Here is a 19,507-nt window from a genome sequence, read left to right on the forward strand (position 1 = left end):
CCGCGACTGGAAGAGGAGAGAGGAGCTACCTTACATCTTACTGTCGTCGTCGCCCTCATCCCGAATCGCCATCATCGCCGGTGCAAGGAGAGGAGCCGTCGTGCCGCCGCCGCTGTTGGGTCGCTGTGCTATCGTCAGAGAGCAGAGTGCGTACGCGAGGAAGGAGAAGCCCTGCCTTCGTGTCCGCCGCTGCCGCCTCTGAGTCCGTCACCGTCAAGCAGAGCCACAGGCAGAGGGGAGAGATCCGCGAGGAGGGAGGACCGCGAACCGTCCAGCCGCCGCGCACAGTCACCGCTGATGTCGCCGGCGCCATCCTCGTCAGATCCGCCACCTCCGAAGCTTCTGGCCGCGCCTTTGCTCCCGGAGAACGCCGCTGCCGCCCAAAAACTGCCACTGAAGCCTAGGTCTGCTTGTCACCGCGAGTTTCTCTGTGGTGCGCCGCCGTCGGACGCCGCCGTGACCACCACTGAACTCTACGCTGGCGTTAGTCACTGATAGAGGTATACATGCTACCTATACTTTGCTTTAGGTCCTTCGCCTCCTTAAACTCGTTCTACTTCTCTACTTTTACTCTATTTTCTGCTACAATTAGGTTGAATATTGATGCTAGTGTTGTCGCGGGACTGTTGAAGCTGTTACTAGTTCTGATTTTGTTATCCTGGTACTGGTCTGATCTTTCCCTTAGGTTTGGTCCATCTGTATGTTCTGTTTTATCACTGCTGTGGTTTTCATATTCTGATTTTAATTATAGTCCTTTCCTTGTCTTGAATCCCCAGGGTTGTAATTGCTATTAATTCCTATCCAATCTGAATCTTTTATTTTGCTGCAACCATGGCCACTGCGGTGAAGATTAACATTACCGCTATCGCTGTTTTGGTTGCTGCCATTGCCGTTCTAATTGCGTGAGAGTCGCATCTGCTGCCATGAACTAAAAAGAGAGAGAATTATCACGATAAATTTGTGCAAACTCGGTTAATCGAGGTAGGGTTTTTCTTAAAATCTAATTTATATTATAGAGTTGTGATAAATAGATATTAATGTGAGAGAACATATACCTGTGATTATAATTGTCTTCTAAATGTGGTTGTTTGCTGGACTGAATGACTGATTGCTTGACTGCTTGAGTAGTTTGTGATTGCTGAAAAGAAATTAGTTTGAAAGGTAATTTAGTTGATTATTATGAAAAATGGCTTTTCTTGGTTTTGAAGCTATTTTTGATGATGTAAAGGAATTGGCTTTGGAAATGGTTTAATTTTGAGTTAGTGACTTTATAAATGATTTAGTATTTGAGCTGGTTTGATTTTAAAAGAAATTTATTATGGACGCTGATTCACTTTGAAAATTATTTGATATTGGAACTAGCCGAATCTTGGAAAATGATTGAGGTTTTGGAAAGGTTTGAGAAATGTTTGGATGGGACCCGAAAAAGGTGGCAGAATCCGAATTTTAGAGGAGATGCTGGCGAAATTTTATAAAATTAGAAGTTTCATTTGAAGTAGTTATTTTAAAAGGTTTAATTTTAAGCATTATATGATTTAAAAATACTTCATTTATCAAAGAAAAAGTTATGTTTTAGATTGAGAATTGTTAGTGAACGAAACGGAAAGAAGGATGATGAAGATTGATTTGAAATATGATTTTTGAATGAATTTGGAAATGGATATGGATTGACGAATGATGATGATATTGAGAATGGCTTAGATATTGATAAATGATGAATGAATTATTTATATGGCTTATGAATTTGAAATATCTGGGAAACGAGGTTCCCTGGATTAAGTGCCGTGGCTTGCCACCACGTGTACCAGGTTGAAAACTCGATACTCTGTTGACTCTACGACGTAAGTGTGACCGGGCACTATATAAATTCCTGGGAATGTTACCCCCATTGAGCAATATTGATTATTTGAGAAAAAGCTATGCATAGACTCTTGGGGATGCACGTCGGGGGACAGTCTAAGGACAATTCAGACTTGTCGGGTTGGCTGGATAACCGACAGATGAGCCTCATCAGCCATAGGACAGGCATGCATCATATGCATTTGTATGTTTTGCTTGGGTTTGAACTTGTTTTGGTTTGCCTAATTGCTAAACTGTTCTTAACTGCTACTTGAACTATTTGCTGTAACTGCTACCTACCTGTGCTTTCCTTGTCTGTCTTGCCTGTGTTTGTCCTGGCGTGCTACATTTGAGAATGAACTTGGATGCTGAATTAATGATTGTGTTGTTTGATTGCGTGGTTGATTTCTGATTGAGATTTTTCTTATAAGAAAGGAAAGATTTCGGATTTCTGAAAGATTAAACATTGTTTCTTTAAAAAGGGTTTTGAACGATTTCCTATTGGTTTTAAAAGATTCATAAGGCAAAGATAATCACTAAGCTTGAAAACAGTTTTCTTATTGAATATCTTCTTATGACAACTTTGAAACTCCGTGGTGAGACCGTGTGGTTAGGTTCTCACCCCCTACAGCTTTACCTTTTCAAGAACCGGATGAAGAAGTGTTAAGAAGAGTTATACTGCGTTTAGTTGATATGTTGTATTAATTAGATTATTTTCTTCCCTCGTCTTTGTTATTACAAGTTTGTAAGAGGGATAGGAATTGTATGTTTTATATGTATATTATATTATGAGTTATTATGTAAGGAGTCTTGTATATGAATCTATGCCTGTTTGTATTTTTCTTAAGATAAAGTGTTTATTTCTGGTTTTCAAGGAAATCAGTGATACAGTGTCGAGTCACAGGCTCCTATTTTAGTATTTAGTATGTAAAGTAGTCGTAATACTCCTTGCTATCAGAGTAGCGCAGCCGGAAGCGTGACTTCTGATAGTGAGGGTGTTACAGCATAGATGATTTGTTACTTATAATGATTAAATACAATAAATACAGATTAATTTAGTTAAAAAAATTATTACAACAATTTTTTTCTTCCTATGAGGCGTCGTCGCAAGAAGTCAACTATCGTGGACAAAAACCACCACACACTCTTCAACTCTCGTGCTCATCATTCAGAGCAATATATGATATGTTATCCATGAATCATTTATAGACCATGGTGTTATCATGTATGCATAAATAAAAAAAAAAATTCGTAATTAAGTTTAAGTCATTTACCTGTTTGTGTGGTATATTATATTGTGAAATTATTTTCAATTTGTGTTGTGCAATGATATCATGGTTTGATTTAAGCTTTTGTTTTAGAACTGTGTTATGATTTTATCTCATCATTTTTTCTTAGATATCAAATTGATGTATTTTTATTTATTATTATTGAAACGGATGTGATATAAAATTTGTAAAAAAAAAAAATAAAACTCTCACATTTAGTTTTTATATTTTATAATGTAATACTACATACATTAATAGTAAAATAATATGTTAAATTTTCATGTTTTAATATTAAATATAAAATTAATACGTACAAAAATTTTTAAACTTTTAAATCAATACGAATCATTGTAAATAATACTTATTTATAGCATAAACAAAGAAATACAGAATCTTAAGTTTAGCATATAAAAATTTAAGAACATGTTATATGTACAAATGTAATTGCATAGTATATATTATTTTTTTTTAATGGTGTAGACCAACAACTTTAATTTTATTTCACGGTCAAATTTAAAAAAAAAGTTTTATTTTACATTAACTTTGTGTATTTAATAACAAAATATACTCATATTAATTCTATCATATAATAATATATTTTTCTCCTTTGTTAATCAAAGAATTTCAATAGTTATCAACTACATCTAATAGAATGACTGAGAAGTGAGAACCACGACAAGTTAAACCCAAATTCAAAATGCTGAAACGAAGGAAAGAAAACAGTGGATATATGATTAGAGAAAAATATATAATAACGAGAAATATACTAAAACTGGACTTTTCCTCCAACTAATAAAAGTGAGGTGTCAATTTCTCATGAATTCATTTTTCCTCTAAAATGAAATCACTATTTTCTCTTCTAAATTTATTTTAGAAAAATATCTTTATTATAATTATATTACAATTAACATTTAACGAATAATGTATGATTATACTAATTTAGAAAAATATCTTTATTATAATTATATAAAATCAATATTTAATACATTATCAACTAATAAAAGTGAAGTGTCAATTTCTCATGAATTCATTTTCCCTCCAAAATGAAAGCACTATTCTCTCTTCTAAATTTATTTTAGAAAAATATCTTTATTATAATTATATTACAATATTACAATTATATTACAAGTAGCATTTAATGAATAATGCATAATTATAGTAATTTAGAAAAATAAAATAAAGTCCAGTAATTTATCTTTCGACTGCACACATATGTAGAATAACTTTTAAGAAAGAGTCACGTATAGTAAATACGGTCGATGATTGTCAATCGATTGGTCATAGTATTTCAATCGATTGGATGATGAATAACATGTGGATTTTTAATTCAATCGATTGTTTATATCTTCCAATCTATTGAATGCTTCAAAATAACTTGAGGTTCACAATTCAATCGATTGAATGCGAAAACCATGCTGCCTTATAATTTTCAATCGATTGTTTTGTGATAAATTGTAATCCAATCGATTGGTTTTCAAGAAAACACGATTTCACGGCCCTGGGCGAATGTCACGGGTCAACTATAAATTTTTAATCCATTGGAATGGCCAAAAACTTTATTACGATCAATAAAAGATCTAATTTGTTATTGTTTTTGTTTTTTATTGTTAATAAACATAATAGTTGATTCATAAAATAATAATTTATAAAAGAAAAAATAGTTTTTATAATTAAATTAAATAAAATATACTGGGTTAATTTGTAATTAAAATTAGAAAATGACTGTTTAGTAATTATTAAAAAACTTAAAAAAACATGTTTTGTTATGAGACCATTTAATGGTCCAAACGTTCTGAGACCATCGAATCCTAAGCCTGGTCACATTGAGTATATATGTTTGATTTATTGAAAAAAGTAAATTACTAAAACTAATTAATAACTATTTTAGAGTTAATACATTTAATACTAAATTTAGAAAAAATAAACAACATTTTTATTAATCAAATTATTATAATTCAAATTAATCTTAACAAAAGAATTTAAAATTATAATTTCAATCTTATCACGTGCATGACTCGTGCTATTACATTTGTTATCATTTACCATTAAGTATTCTAAGGTTTTACTTTAGCCTTATTTAATGTCAAAACTTTACTAAATTAATCCTAAAATTTATTTTATGACCAAATTATCTGTAATACTTTTAATTAATACCAATTTACCCCTAGAGACCTAAAAAACTATTTTACCCTTGATTAATTTTCTTACTTGTTTAGTTACTATATTTTATACTTTTATTAATGCTTTTATTTAGGTCTAAAATTTTATTCTAATTATAATTTTGACTCAACTAATTTATATAATTACAATTTTACTTCTAAAACCTCTAAGATCATAATTTTAACCATAACACCCTTTTTACTTTACCACACTAGTTTCATAGGATTAAAATTATTTTTCTAACCTCTTTTTAAATTTTTTACACATTACTTTTCATGTTTTTAGTGACTAAAATTTTGAGAGGTGCAATTTTGTAATTTTATCCACTTTTAGTGATATTTAAGGCTCAAAATTTTAACCCCCAAGTGTTCTAAAATTTTTGATTGTTTCATACAAAATTCAAAGGCAAATAAACTTTATATTTTACTTAAACAACAAGCCAAATAGAGTTACATGATATAGTTTCTAAAATTACAAAACAAGCACAAATTCACTAGAAAATAGCTCTTATGAATACCAAATCAAGCACAAACATATTCTAACTAATCCTAACCCTTACCTCTTGTTTAATTCAACCCTTAAACACTTTAAACTTTATAAATTACTCAAACAAATGGAGGAAGACAATTAATAAATTTTTAGTGCTTTTTGGCCGAAATAGTGTCACAAAAAATTATGAACTTCAATCACTTTGAGCTTAAATTTTCTTGACTCCTTAGGTGTTTTTTATATGTGCTTCGAGAGGAATTTTTTAGACATGGAAGAGAGCAATAATTCACCTTAAAATTAGTTGAAAAAACCAAAAAGAAGAAGTGAAGAACAAGGACTTATCTTGCTAGAATTTTGGTGAAAGTACAAGAATTAGCAAAGAATGAACAAGAAATTGTGCTTAAATGGCTTGGATTCTTGAAGAACACTTGAAGAACAAGTGAAGAACAACTTGAATGTGGGTTGAGGATGTGGGCTGGAAGTGCAGAGAAAAAATGCAGAAAATTCTCTCTTTCTCTTTCTAAAACACAGTTATCTCTCTCTTTTTGCTTAATATTTTGTCAAATTTTTATTTAATAATCTATAAATAAAATGCTGAAGTTTGACTTAATTTAATGTGGTAAAAGGCTGGAAAATCAGAAGAGAATAGAGAACTTTCCGGTAGGTTTGAAGAAAACGTTGTCGTTTTGGGCAAATTTGGGCATTTGGCTTACTGAGCCTAATGTCTCTCACTCTCACTCTCACTCCTCTCGGCCTCCACCAGAAGTGCAGGACTCTAAATCCCCCTTCTCCAACCCTAGCCTCTCTTCGAGCCACTGCCGCCGCCTGTCCATCGAGCGACTGCCACCGTCCGTCTGTGTAAACCACTGCTCTCTCAAGCAGCAGAACTTTGAACCATATCATTCCCCCTTCTCTAACCGTAGCTGCTGCCACCACCGGTCCGTCGATCCACTGTCACCATCCATCCGTCGAGCTCGGTCACCGTTTGTCCATGTAGCCACTGCCCTTAAGCCTCCAACCCCTGCTCTCTTCTTCCGCGAGCTCTCGGTGCATCCCCTGCTCTCTTCATCTTCTCGCCGTCATCTTCATCTTCTCGCTATCGTCAGGTCGGCATCTTCCGTCAATCAAGGGTCTGTCGGCGTCATCTTCGAAGGTCAGTGAATGTCTTGATCACTTGTTCTTCACTTGTTCAGTTCTTCTTCATTTTTTTTACTTTTTTGTGCTCTGTTTCTGTGATTAGTTATGGTTTTGTGTGTTGTGATTTTATTGATTAATGAATGTCTTGTGATTAGCTCTAGTTCTTTACTGATTAATGATTAGCTCTGGTTCTTTACTGATTTTGTGTGTTATGTTTTACTGTTTTGTTTTGTAATTTAATTGTACCTAGATTGTGACTATGTTGATTATTTGATGGCAATTGTTGCACTTTTTTTTACTGAGTACTTGCTTGATCTTAGATTTAGTGAAACACCTTTTAGGAGAAGCCTTAAATCACCTTTAGTGAGGCTCATTTTATCTGTGATTCATGCGTACCTGTCAAGCCCTACAAGAAGAAGGGAAAAATCCCTGACAAGTAAGTTGATATCATCTCTTTTGTTGACCTATATCTAGCTATTCCTCAATTAATATTATTCATATTGATGTATCTGGGAGACAGCAGCAACAACAATCAGAGAGGGGTGGGGGACTTTTCACCATGTTTAAGTCCTAGATTTGACTCCAAAGAACATTATGATTTCATCTTGGTAATTAAGTTTCCCTACTTGGCATTTCTATTCCACTATGTTTAGTGGAAGGATCATTTATTCTTAGAAAGCTAATGTGTATGCATTTGCTTGTGTTAAGAGCCTCATCATGCTGTTTCTATTTTCTTTTCCACTGCATCTATTCTATGCAAGAGCAAGAATGTTATATAATCCGCATGATATCTTGCCTGTCTTTACCTGCTGTGCCTTTTTTTATCTTCCCATACGTGATTCTGTGATTTTAGGGTTTATGTTTTGTAATTTTTGACGCTGATTTCGATGTAACTTGGCTGATTGTAGGTTTAGTTTGACTGTTATAACACTGATTTGGCTGGTACTTGACTAATATCCCTTTCAGCAGAAGTTCTGTTGCAAAGTTATTTTGGTTGGAGCTTTTGTTCTGAGATATAGTCTAAATTGTGAGTTCCTTTATACATCGACGATTTTTCCTTTTTTTTTTCAATAGATAATACTCTTAGAATTATCAATGGTTTGCATTACGATAACTCTCAAATGACTATATCGAACCATTAACCACAGTCCAGTATATATTACTTGATGTTCTTTAAACAAATCTTCCATTAATCATATGTGATTATACATATAAATCAAGATACTAATTGTTACTATCAACAATCTTATCTCAGCTGTAATCTCAGAAAAGCAGGTGTCCATCACAGTTTCAGCCACCCCCGTTTCAATGTGGACACAAAAAGTAAATTGAGATGTCAACGTACTATAGACAAATCAATTACCAAATAGTTCTTTATGCACTATCATCTGTTAGCAGAGTTAGACAATCAATGAAATTAAAATGCTCAAATTTGAATTTAATGACTTCATGATTTTGTGGTTAAAATGAATGGTTTTTGTAGAAGGTTTCAAAGCTCTTGTTTAAACATCAAGATAGGCAAAGTTACCTGACCAATGCTTAATATCACCCAAATCTGAGTAGTTAATTATAATATTTTGTTAAAACTATTAATCAATTTGTATAAATGGGTTTGAACAGGTAGAAAATTAGACGGTAATGCATGCCTGAGAACTGTGCCTATGTTTCAGACAGCAGCTGGACTCTAAAATGTTTTGTAGCACAGGTAACATAAACAGGGTATTTAAAATAGGGTGCTGTCATAAGAGTAATTGTGTCATAGACTCATAGGTCAAATGGTTCTCCCCTTAATTGTTCCTTATTAATAACCTCCTATCCTTCTATATCCATTTGTTGACAGACTAACTCAGGCCATATATTTTAAGAGATTGCTAACACCCCATCCTTATTCATGGAACAACAAACCCAACCCAACCCAGCCACCAACATCAACCCGAAAGCCACCAACAACCACAATCAACCATCATCATGGGCCAAAAAGGCATGGCGCCTCCTCTCTGATGTTCGAGTTCAGTCCCCACTGATCCAGTGCATCACCAACTTTGTCTCTATGGATCTCATGGCCAACACCCTCTTGTCTGCAGGTGCGTCCCCTGCCATGCTTCACTCCCTCGAGGAGCTCAATGACTTCACACCTTGCTGCCAGGCACTCTGCATCAATGTTGGCACGCTCACGCCTTCCTGGCTTCCCTCCATGAAGTCTGCTGCACAACTCTGCTCCCAACTGGACATACCGTGGGTGCTCGACCCTGTTGCCATCTCCGCCTCTGGTTTTCGTTTGAAGGCTTGCATGGAGCTTGTGGAGTTGAAACCTGCTGTCATAAGAGGGAATGGTTCTGAGATCATTGCTCTCTCCATGGCTTTCACTCAACCCTCCAAGGTAAGAAATGGTCTACTCTTTTTCGTTCCAATTAGAAGTGAAAACTGAAAAGGTTTCTTGGTTGTTAAGCATAATTGTCTCTCTTAATTGTTTCCTTTTTTAATAACATAATTTAATTTAGTTCAATTCAATGATGTTATGTGTAGACCACAATATCAGTCAATATCATCTACTTGCTATAATGCTATTAGAATACAAACTGACTCCATAGTCCCATTAATACCGAGTGAAAAAGGAGTACCCTATGTATTTGAGTAGAGGTGGTAGTGTTCATGGAGTATGTGATAATTTCCTCAAAAGAATATCCTGATGTTAATTGTATCACTGAGGATATAAGGCAGTGAAAGTAAAGTAACCTTTGTGAGAATACACTGAATTACGGGGAACCTTTTTGAATAAAGTAGGAAATAGTGCCTCTGTTTTCAGGGTATAAGAAAGGGTAAAGAAAATGATTCCACATGGTTTTATGTTTTAAATTGCTATCTGCAACCACAGTTTAAATTGCCTCTGTTTTGTTTTGTAATTTAATTGTACCTAGATTGTGATTATGTTGATTATTGTGACTATGTTCTTTCCAAGTCAGAGGTTGCCAAATTGAAAAAGAAGAAAAGAAAACAAATCACCATATGGTTCTTGGGGTTACAATGAAGATTTCTGATACATTCTGCAACAAACTGACAAAATACAAGACCAATCTTACAGTCATCTACAATCAAACAGCACCCAGTTGTTCTTATATTCTTGACATCATAGTTTTAGTAGTTCAAATGGACAGTGATCCTTAGCAATGTCTCTGCTCCATCAGTGGAAACCTGTCCTGGGGGGATAAGAGCTCTGAGCTCTGCAAAACCGCTTGCATTCTTGAACTTCCCTGTGCCCCCGATCACTGATAACTGCGACATGGCGCTCCCTATCTTGTACAGGCCATAGAAGTTAAGGCTGTCTCCATACTCCCCTCCTTCGAACAAGGCGGTAAATGTCATCATTTGTCTACTCCCATCTGCCGAACTCGCCACGTACACTCCTTGAGCTTTCCCAACTATTTGTGACCCCAGTTCTGGTTGAGCCGTTAAAACATCATCAATTACAGTGATTGTGCCGAAACCAAGTCCCAAACCATCAGGTCCTAACTGCAACTGGGCATTATTCTGGTTGTTATTGTTGCCTGAGTCTCCTGCAAAGCTCGTACCAGCCAAGCCGGTTCCAAGTGGGATCCCGAATACTCCGTTGACAGTTGGAAGAGCACCATTGGCATTGGGGACAGCAGTCTGACCTTGCGGGATGTTGAATCCTATTGGCATCGCAAAAGGCACTTGCCCGCTGTAAATGTTGCCCAGCAAGCCGGTAACCGGCCTAGCTGTTGGGCTGCTTCCTCCTTGAATGTCATGCATGTACAACTCAATCATTGCTTCTTTTCCTGTGGCTGCAATCGGGTCAATTGCGGATACACCAATCACTTCCCATTGAGCAACGGTCATTAACATTGCCATTGAAGCTGTAAATAATGATCTTATCAACATCTTGTTTCCAAGTATTTCAGATGTAGATTTTGCTACTTCTTCTATTTAGTAGAGAGTCCTTTTTTGTTGAGTGCAATTGAATACAAAACCTTGGTATTATATAGTAGAGAATGCATGGGTGAGTTTTGGAGTGGTTGTGAGAAAGGGGATTTCATGAAGTGGTTGAATTTAGTAAGAACGTTGATTAGTTGAAATGAGCCACATCCTTATCTAGTGGCATTTTTGAGGTGTTTATGAAAGAATATTTGTGATGAAATGAAATCAGGTTCTTCGTGAAAATGCATAGCGAAAAAAAAGTAATTTGATTTAACCACTCAATCCCTTAATGTTTTTCTATTTCTAGATGTTCTACGATTCAGAAAATGGATTTAGATGGTGAGGTACAACTAAACCAAAGTCTAGAGTGACACTATCATCGTTGAAAATCTAAAGAGAAAAGTACGATAATGGTATTTTCAATTAAGAGCAATATCACATTATTAATAAAATTTATTATTTTTTGTTAATACTTGATCAATAACCAAGAGANNTTAATGTTTCCAAATTATATTAAATTTTATTTTATTTAAATTTTCTTTGAATTACTCAAAACTTGTTATTCTTTTGAAATAATCCTATTTACTAAGGATATAATTAAAAATAATGTAATTATGTTTTTGTAATAAAAATTTAATTTGGCCTCTCAAATTCCATATTTGTCTCCATTAAAATCTTCAAATTTTAATTGACTTAAAATGGTACTTAGAACTTAACTCTATAATAATTCATTTTGGTCATTTAGTTTGGAATAAACACCCAATTCGGTCTCTATCTTTTTTTTTTATAGATATTGCGACCTTTGTCCAAAAAAAAAAAAGGACAAATCGGTCCCTGTCCCATACTTTCGTGAGACGTCGCGGTCTTTCCGTCATCTGTCCCGACCAAAACAGGCAAAAATTCTACGTGTCAGTTAACGTTGTTGATGTGGAGGTTAACACTTTGTTAAGTTTCACGTTGGCCATTAGAAAATGGATAAAGATCGATCTGTCCCACTTTAGAAACCTAAAACTATGTCTTTTTTAGGTTTCACTCCACGTTCCATTAGGGAATGGACAGGGGTCGATCTGTCCCGCTTTAGAAACCAAAAACTACATTGTTTTTGGTCTTCACTGAAATAGAATAGTTTGAAAGTGATTTCATGCAGCTAATCTCTCACTCTTCTCCCAACCCAAATACAAACCCTAGGAGACCATGATTGGTAGTGGAGAGCGTTGTTCATCATCAAATCGACGAAGTGGAGACAATTCAGGCTGGAGCTTGAATTCTAGTGGGAGTGTTGGAGCTCCGAGGAAGAAAAAATAGGTTGCCCCAATTTGTTATTGTGGTTCTCATGCAATTTTGTTCATGTCAGGGACGGTGAAGAATCCAGACAGATTATTCTTTCGCTGCCCATACTTCAAGGTAGTTGTTTAGGATTTAGCTAATTTTTTGTTTTCAATTTCTATTCCATAGATGCTAACAACTGTTAAACATTTTTGTAGACTGAAAAAATGGCATTGCAACTTCTTTGCATGATTAGATGATTATGTTTCTTTATGTGGTGAGGATGCTAACAAGGCAGTCTCAGTTGGGGCATCAAAGCAGAAGCATAATCGATTGGAAGGCCATGGTTATGTGGTGGATAACAAAGTTAATGAGTTGGAGGAAAGATTAATTAGTTTGAAAGATCAGTTAGATAAGTGTAGATTGAAAATGGGTAAAAGTAAATGTATTAGGTATGGGTTTAATTTGTTAGCATTTTTTGGTGGGGTTGTAATTGCAAGCTTGTTCAGAGCAAGTGTGTAGGATTTTGATAGCTGAATTTTGTTATTTTCTAGAGTTGAATTTTGAACAACACTTTTGATGATGAATGAAATAAGAATTATTGTGGTGAATTTGTAAAATTTGAACTATGACGATGAATATGTTAAATTTCATCCTTGTATTGATAAATAATAGCATATATGTCATGAAATAAACTTAACAAATATGCATGCTAGCTAAGCAATAGATGTGTAGCAGTAAGTATCTAAACTCAAAGAAAGATGCATGTTCATATATTGATAATAAAGGAGCAATCCAGTTGTTGAAATAACTTAACACATAATATGTCCATTCAAAATATGGGCAGCAACATGGCCTTGAGTCAGATAACCAAAATATAGGGATCTCAACCAAAAGCTCTAAACCTAAAATCAGTAGTATTAAGTAGCAAAATATAGTAGTTTTTGAACCAAAACATGTGTCCTAAAGGCTTGTAGCCAAGATACAAATTAGCAACGAAAGATAGTCCAATTTCATGTCTTCTTAGGTGGCCTAAGTCCTGGGCGCCTGAAGCCGGAAGTGGGCACAAATTTGAAATGCCTTGAAGCAGTTCCCGAGCTTGCAGCAACTGTTGTTTCTGCTGATATTGCACCATCTCCACTTGTTGGATTTGTTGGAGGAGATATTGGGCCATGAGTAGAATTTGCCGAAGTATGGGACCTCAGAGCTGGACCTTGTCCTGGTTGAGATTTGAACCATAGTGTTAGCCTTGGTGCTAGTGGGGGTGTGGGCATGAAACTTGGCATGTTGGCAGTTGGGTTAGATTGATCTGTTGTAGGTGCTTGACTCAATTGCACATACTAGGTTGGTGGAGGTGGGGGCCTGACAATAGGGTTCTTTAACTTTCGGGTTGGATTGGATTGAGTTGTGAATGCTACATCAGATGGACCTTCTTGAATGTTGCTGGAATTTGTAGCATGCTGGACCTACAAAGAATTTTTTATGATGTCTTAGAAAATTTATGAAGTTAAAGTAACTAGCTTTAAAGTTATATAGGATAACTTTACCTCCTCTGATTGTGGGGCATTCTGTGACAAAGGAATCTCTTGTGGTTGACTTTCTAGACCTACACCAAAAACCAAAATAATGCTTAGATTTTTAGAAAATTATTATCCCACAGTCACATTGTTTATTATTTCTCTTCTTCTTGGACCACACACACAATGTACATGCCAAAGCATATTAGAATTATTGAAAATGACAACACATATTTGAAAAGATAAGGGAAGGATCACACTAACCTGGCACGTCGCAAACTCCGTGCAATCTCCGTCCAAGCTGCAACCAAGCTCTGTCAACCATACTATCCAACCACCATCAACAATAATATGTGGAGGTCAGTCAGCAACCTTGTCAGCAATAATGTCAACACGTTGCTCCAACTTCGAGAGGTCAACGATCACTTCAAGGGGAGGACTCTTGCTCTAATAGGGTTTTCTAGTAATTACCGGAGCAACACTGGGGGCTTATATGGAAACCCCAATCGAAACACATCTTAGACCCAAAAAATGACATAGTTTTAGGTTTCTAAAGTGGGACAGATCGACCCCTGTCCATTTCCTAATGGCCAACGTGGAACTTAATAGAGTGTTAACCTTCACATCAGCAACATTAATTGACGCGTAAGCAATTTTCATCTGTTTTGGTCAGGAGAGATGACGGAAGGACCGCGACGTCTCACGAAAGTATGGGACAGGGACCGATTTGTCCCTTTTTTTTGGACAAAGGTCGCGATGTCCATCGAAAAAAAGGACAAGGACCGGTTGGGTGTTCACTCTTTAGTTTTCAATTGACATAATCTAGTTTCTAATTCTGGAACTCAATTTAGTGCTTTGGTCCCTATAACATAAATGACCAAATAATGTGGTGTGAATAAAACCAAAAATATTATTTCTTTCCTTTTTCTCCTCATTTTTATCCCTCCTCCTACACCCTCGACTCTCCTTAATTGTTCTTAGACCTTCCACGACATGACTATATATATACAAATCAGAAATATTTGGTAACTAAAAAAAATCAGACAAAAACAACCATAAATTGCCTTATTTAGCATGCATTAATTGTTGCGATAATTAATGAATGCTAAATAAGGCAAATTTTGACTTTTTTTTTGTCTCCCTAACATTACCGTATACAAATATTCTCCATATACAAGTGATTTGTCCATACAAATCCATACAAGTTATTTTAACTTAATTCAGCTCATGCGCCTCTTAATATAACTAATTTTTCAATTTACGCGCGAATATATAACTTCTTTTTTCGAAAGGATTTCGTTTCCTTTTCGAAATTTCGTCAGCGTTTTTTGCGTTCTCTACATTTTTTCTTCCTTCATTTTTGTGCATTCTCTCTGTGTTCTCTTTCGTCATTTTCGTGCATTCTCTCTGCATTCTCCTTCTTTGTTTTTCTCAATTTTGTTTGTTATCTGCCTTCGTTTTTTAAATCAAGCTCTGAAATTATTTTAAAGATAATGAATGATTCAAGCTCAGATTGTCAACTGAGCCAGCGCAAAGTGGATTATTATTTTGAATCCAATGAAGTGCCTGAGGTGTGGTTCAATTCCCGTTAATGTTTTCCTTAGTAGTTTATGATTATGTAGGTGAATAATGTTGTGAACCTTAGTTGTGAAAATTTCTGTTCATTGTTGATTGTTGAATTGAATGTAATGTAGTAGTTCTGATGAATCTGTTCCATTTTAAATAAGATTTTTCGGCGTAAATCAGAAATATTTTGGTGTATTAGGGTAACTTTTCAGTGTATCTACAGATTCTGACTTTTTCAATTGAACGAGGGTGAATTGTATTGTTGTTTTGAATCGAATCAAGTAGTGAGGTGTGGTTTGAATCTAGATAATATAGTTTGTTTGTAGTTTATGATTCTATAGTTTTTGTTTGATGATGAGTTCTGAATTTGATTTTATTATTCTTGATGATGCACTTTGGTGTAGGATAGCTTTTAACACGGTGTATTGTGTGCTATTTTCAGTGTATTTTGTAGCTTTTCTGTTATATTGATGAGCAGCTTGTTTCGAAGGTTGGGATGACTTTTAACAAGCTTGAAGACGCTATAAATTCGAGAAAGATTATTCAAAAGTTGCTGGTTTTTCTACAAGAATTCAGAGCACAAACAAGAAGGAAAATGAAATTAAGAACCAATTGATTACATGTAGTAGAGAGAAAAAATAAAAATCGAAAATATCTCCAACCGAGAAGAAAAATCCTTCAGCCGGATTAAATTGTCCTGCAAGAAGTTATATACACATACTGAAGGACATTGGTGTTTGGATAATTTCGAAGGCCGTGTTGCATCATTCACATCCCTGCTGTCCAAATCAAGCAGAGATGCTTAAACAGCACAGGATGGTGGCCTTGTCCCACTTGTCCGTGGTTGTGGTGTGATGTGGGGATGATGGTTCGTTTCGCCCACAGTGAGGACGGTGGCTTATTTCCACTCACAGAGTAACGAAATTGATTATTCAATAAAGGAATGGGGTTAGGATTGGTTAAGATTATGATTTTCATAAATTTGGTGATGATAGCGAGTTTGTGATTGATAATGATTATTGATTGGCAAGGTTATGGGTTTTGTCCCACTTGCGTTATTAATATTGTGGGGATGGTGATTTGTCCACCCACGGTGAGGAGAGTGGCTTTGCCCACTCACGAATAGACAAGTTGAGGATAAAAAATTCTCTCTCTTGTTGTGGTGTGGATGTGAGGAAGGTAGAAAGACACTCTCTTTCGTATTGTTTTTCTACATTTTTCTCTGGTTGCAAGGTGAAAATGCACACTCCTTCAAATGTGAAAAGACACACTCCTTCCTAATTCCTCGCGGAGAAGGTAGAAAGACACTCTCCTTCGTTTATATTCCTCCTGGGGATGCTCAATAATGAGACAATGTCTGGGTTAGCTATCGGATGTGTCAGATTTTAACATTTTTAACCGACAAGTGGGCTCATGGCCAGTAGGACAGGTATGCATCATGTGCATTTGTTTGCTATTATTTAAGTATAAATATTTGTTTTGATTTGTCTAACTGTATATTCCTATTTAATTGCTAATTGAAATACTTGCCATACTTGCTCTTTACTTGTGTTTGTCTTGTATTGCTATCTTTGTAATTGAAATTACTGAATTGAATATGATTAAGACTAGAGGCAATTATGGAGCTGAGACTTAGTGACTTAACCCTATTAGGATTAGTTAAACCCTAGGCTGGAACTTTTGTGAAGTTGGGGATTAGGATTGCTTAGTGGGTTCATGCTTCTTTATATAGTGTTTATTTGGAACTATTATCCTACTGAAAACTTTTGAGTTCTCACTTGTCGTGGATTTTTTTTTTCAGATGCAGGGTGTGATGCATCTCGCTGAGTGTGCAGGATTCCGTTGGCACAACGAAGGAGACTCTTTTGAAGTTTATTTTAGTTTATTTAAAACTTTCTCAACTTTTGAAAATTTTATTGTATTTTTCTCTTAGAGGTTTTTATTTGGAGAAACGGGATTTTTATTTTGTATACTTTTTGGTTTTATAATATTCTAGCTAGTCTTTTCTTCATGGGTCGAGACTAGTAACTTTTATGTATCCTATTCCAGAACTTGTGTGTTGCTCCTGTCTACAACACATCTTACGTTAACATATCGTATTTGAATAATGGCTATTGATTTTGTTTAATTTTTTTTTACAGGATCTTAGTTATATTATTATTCTTCAGATATTAGTATATTATGTATCTATTTTTTTTAGCTGTCGTAATACCTCATCACCTTTGATTTACGACTTAAGAGTAAATCTCTGTGAAATAGGGTGTTACGGTTAATATTTTGTTTTCTTTTTCAGATGTATTTTTGTCAAGAGGAAGTATAGGGAGCTAATGGAGTATCTGTACAATGTGTACAATGGGGTTTAGGGATGTTCGATTCAGTAGGATATCAGATGTTTATTATCCCTGGTACCTGGATGGTTATTCTGGATAGTATGGGTGTATTGTGTTTGAAAAATTAGTAGTATTTTACCCTGGATGTTCATTTTTTAACTCATATTAGGTCAAATAAATAGTCCATTGTACACATTGTACAAATATTCCATTAACTCTCTAGCGGGATTCTTTTATCAATTGTGTCGATTTCTACAATGTTATGTATGATTTATAAAATATTTTATTGGATAGATGAAAAGGAAGTAGGAGTAGATGAGTTGTTAATGGAGATTAACAATGATGTTGGAATTTTTTATTTGAAGTAATTGGTGAAATACAGATGAAAATGAGATAGGAGAATTTGAGTTGTGTGAAAGCTTTTTTATTTAATGTAATTGATAGACAGAAGAAGTTTTTTTTAACAATAAATCCCTCTCATTGAGGATAGTATTATAACTTAAATTTGGACATAAAACTCTATTACTTGACATTATATATTGTTATAAATCATCATTATTATTATTATTATTATTATTATTATTATTATTATTATTATTATTATTATTATTATAAATGATATTTTAAAATATATTTAATAATTTATTAAAAAAATATTAATATAATAAATAAAAATTAATTTAAAAAAATATTAAATCAAAATTTTTTAGGAGAAATTAGTCCCTTAATAAATAGTCTTCTGACTAATTTAACGTTAAAATAACATTGTTTTGTTTGAGTGAATAGAGATAAATATGTCCTCATTAATTTGAATTTAAAGATAAATAAGTCTTTATCTTTTTTAATAATTTACGTTCAAATTTAACTTCCAACTCTCCAAATAAAGATACCAAATCAACAACTACTATTAAGATAAAATTCACAAAAAAATTGCATTGTCTCACAAAAATTAAGAACAGAAACTAAAATAATTTTTTGTTTTTCCATTAGGGATCACATTATTTTTCGAGAATAAAAACAGGGCCGAGTTGGTAATTTATTACTCACTTATGATGCAACGAACTCTGTCTATACCAACACAAATCAAAAGAATGTAATTCAAGCGGCACGGTTTCACTAATTTGGTAGTGTCACCTTTTGCCAAAAAAATTCAAATCATAGTGACCAATTTATGGATGATAATATCTTCACGATTGTTAGAGAATTTATTAGTTGAGATTTTATAAAATCTAGATACATAGAATTCAACCAGGATTATCGGGAAAAAAATAGTATCTATTACACTGTCTAGTAAATTATGTGTTTGTTATAAAATTTTAAACCTCGACATACTATAAAGGGTTATAGATTGAGTAGAAAAACACTAGGAAAAAATTGTCTAAATGATGAACATTTGGGAGAGATCTAATTGTTAAAAAAAGTATTTAATACCAAAACTATTGAAGAGAATTAATTTTGTTTAGTTTAAGAAGAACGGCAAATCTTTTTTAAAAAACATAAATATATTTTAATTTATATATATTTTTAAGTTGATTTTGTCGTTTCTTTTTTTAAAAAGTTAATTATGTTATTAGATAGTGTGAATTTTATCTTCATTATTAGCTTTGTAAAATTAAATTTTATTATAGGATTTAACAATGACAATCGGTATAAAAACCTTACAGAATCGATACATTATATATAATTGAATTGAGTTCTTTTCATAGTTTTTAAAAAATAATGCAAATAAAAATAAAAAATATATATTCTCTCTTTCTTCCTCTCTTAGTTCTTATTTTGCTATTATTGTGTTGGGCTTGGGAGAGTGAATAGTGAAGGTATAAAGTAAAATGACAAAGTTAGAAAATAAAGTAAGACTTAAAAATTGATTTGATGGAGAAAAACATAGTTCATTAGAAAAGAAAGAAGAAGAAAAAAGATGAAAGAAATCAAATAAAGAAAAATGTCTTTAGGAGAGAAATAAATGAAAAAATAAAAAAAATGTCTTTAATAAAAAAAA

General features: G+C 34.1%; 2 protein-coding genes and 1 long non-coding RNA gene across 4 annotated transcripts; 2 read left to right on the forward strand and 1 right to left on the reverse strand.

Moving 5' to 3' along the window:
- Nucleotides 7-2,473, forward strand: LOC107621670. Of its 2 annotated transcripts, none has more exons than XR_002356489.1 (4): nt 7-500; nt 593-661; nt 777-981; nt 2,454-2,473. It is a non-coding gene; the product is annotated as an uncharacterized LOC107621670 (long non-coding RNA). The 2 variants fall into 2 exon arrangements; XR_001615884.2 differs by having other exon boundaries at nt 2,441-2,467.
- Nucleotides 6,767-10,322, forward strand: LOC107623151 (the record flags this gene model as incomplete). The annotated part of the gene is made up of 6 exons (XM_021114937.1): nt 6,767-6,909; nt 7,214-7,329; nt 7,410-7,501; nt 7,860-7,920; nt 8,978-9,273; nt 9,853-10,322. Coding segments are annotated over 6 exons (777 nt in total), but the record flags the coding sequence as incomplete, so codon positions are not given.
- On the reverse strand, nt 9,874-11,081 carry LOC107623150 (dirigent protein 16). The gene has a single exon (XM_016325308.2). The coding sequence runs from the start codon at nt 10,791-10,793 to the stop codon at nt 10,029-10,031; it is 765 nt and encodes a 254-aa protein (XP_016180794.1). The 5' UTR covers nt 10,794-11,081; the 3' UTR covers nt 9,874-10,028.

Source organism: Arachis ipaensis, chromosome B10 (genome assembly GCF_000816755.2).
Source record: "Arachis ipaensis cultivar K30076 chromosome B10, Araip1.1, whole genome shotgun sequence".
NCBI classification, from domain to species: domain Eukaryota; kingdom Viridiplantae; phylum Streptophyta; class Magnoliopsida; order Fabales; family Fabaceae; genus Arachis; species Arachis ipaensis.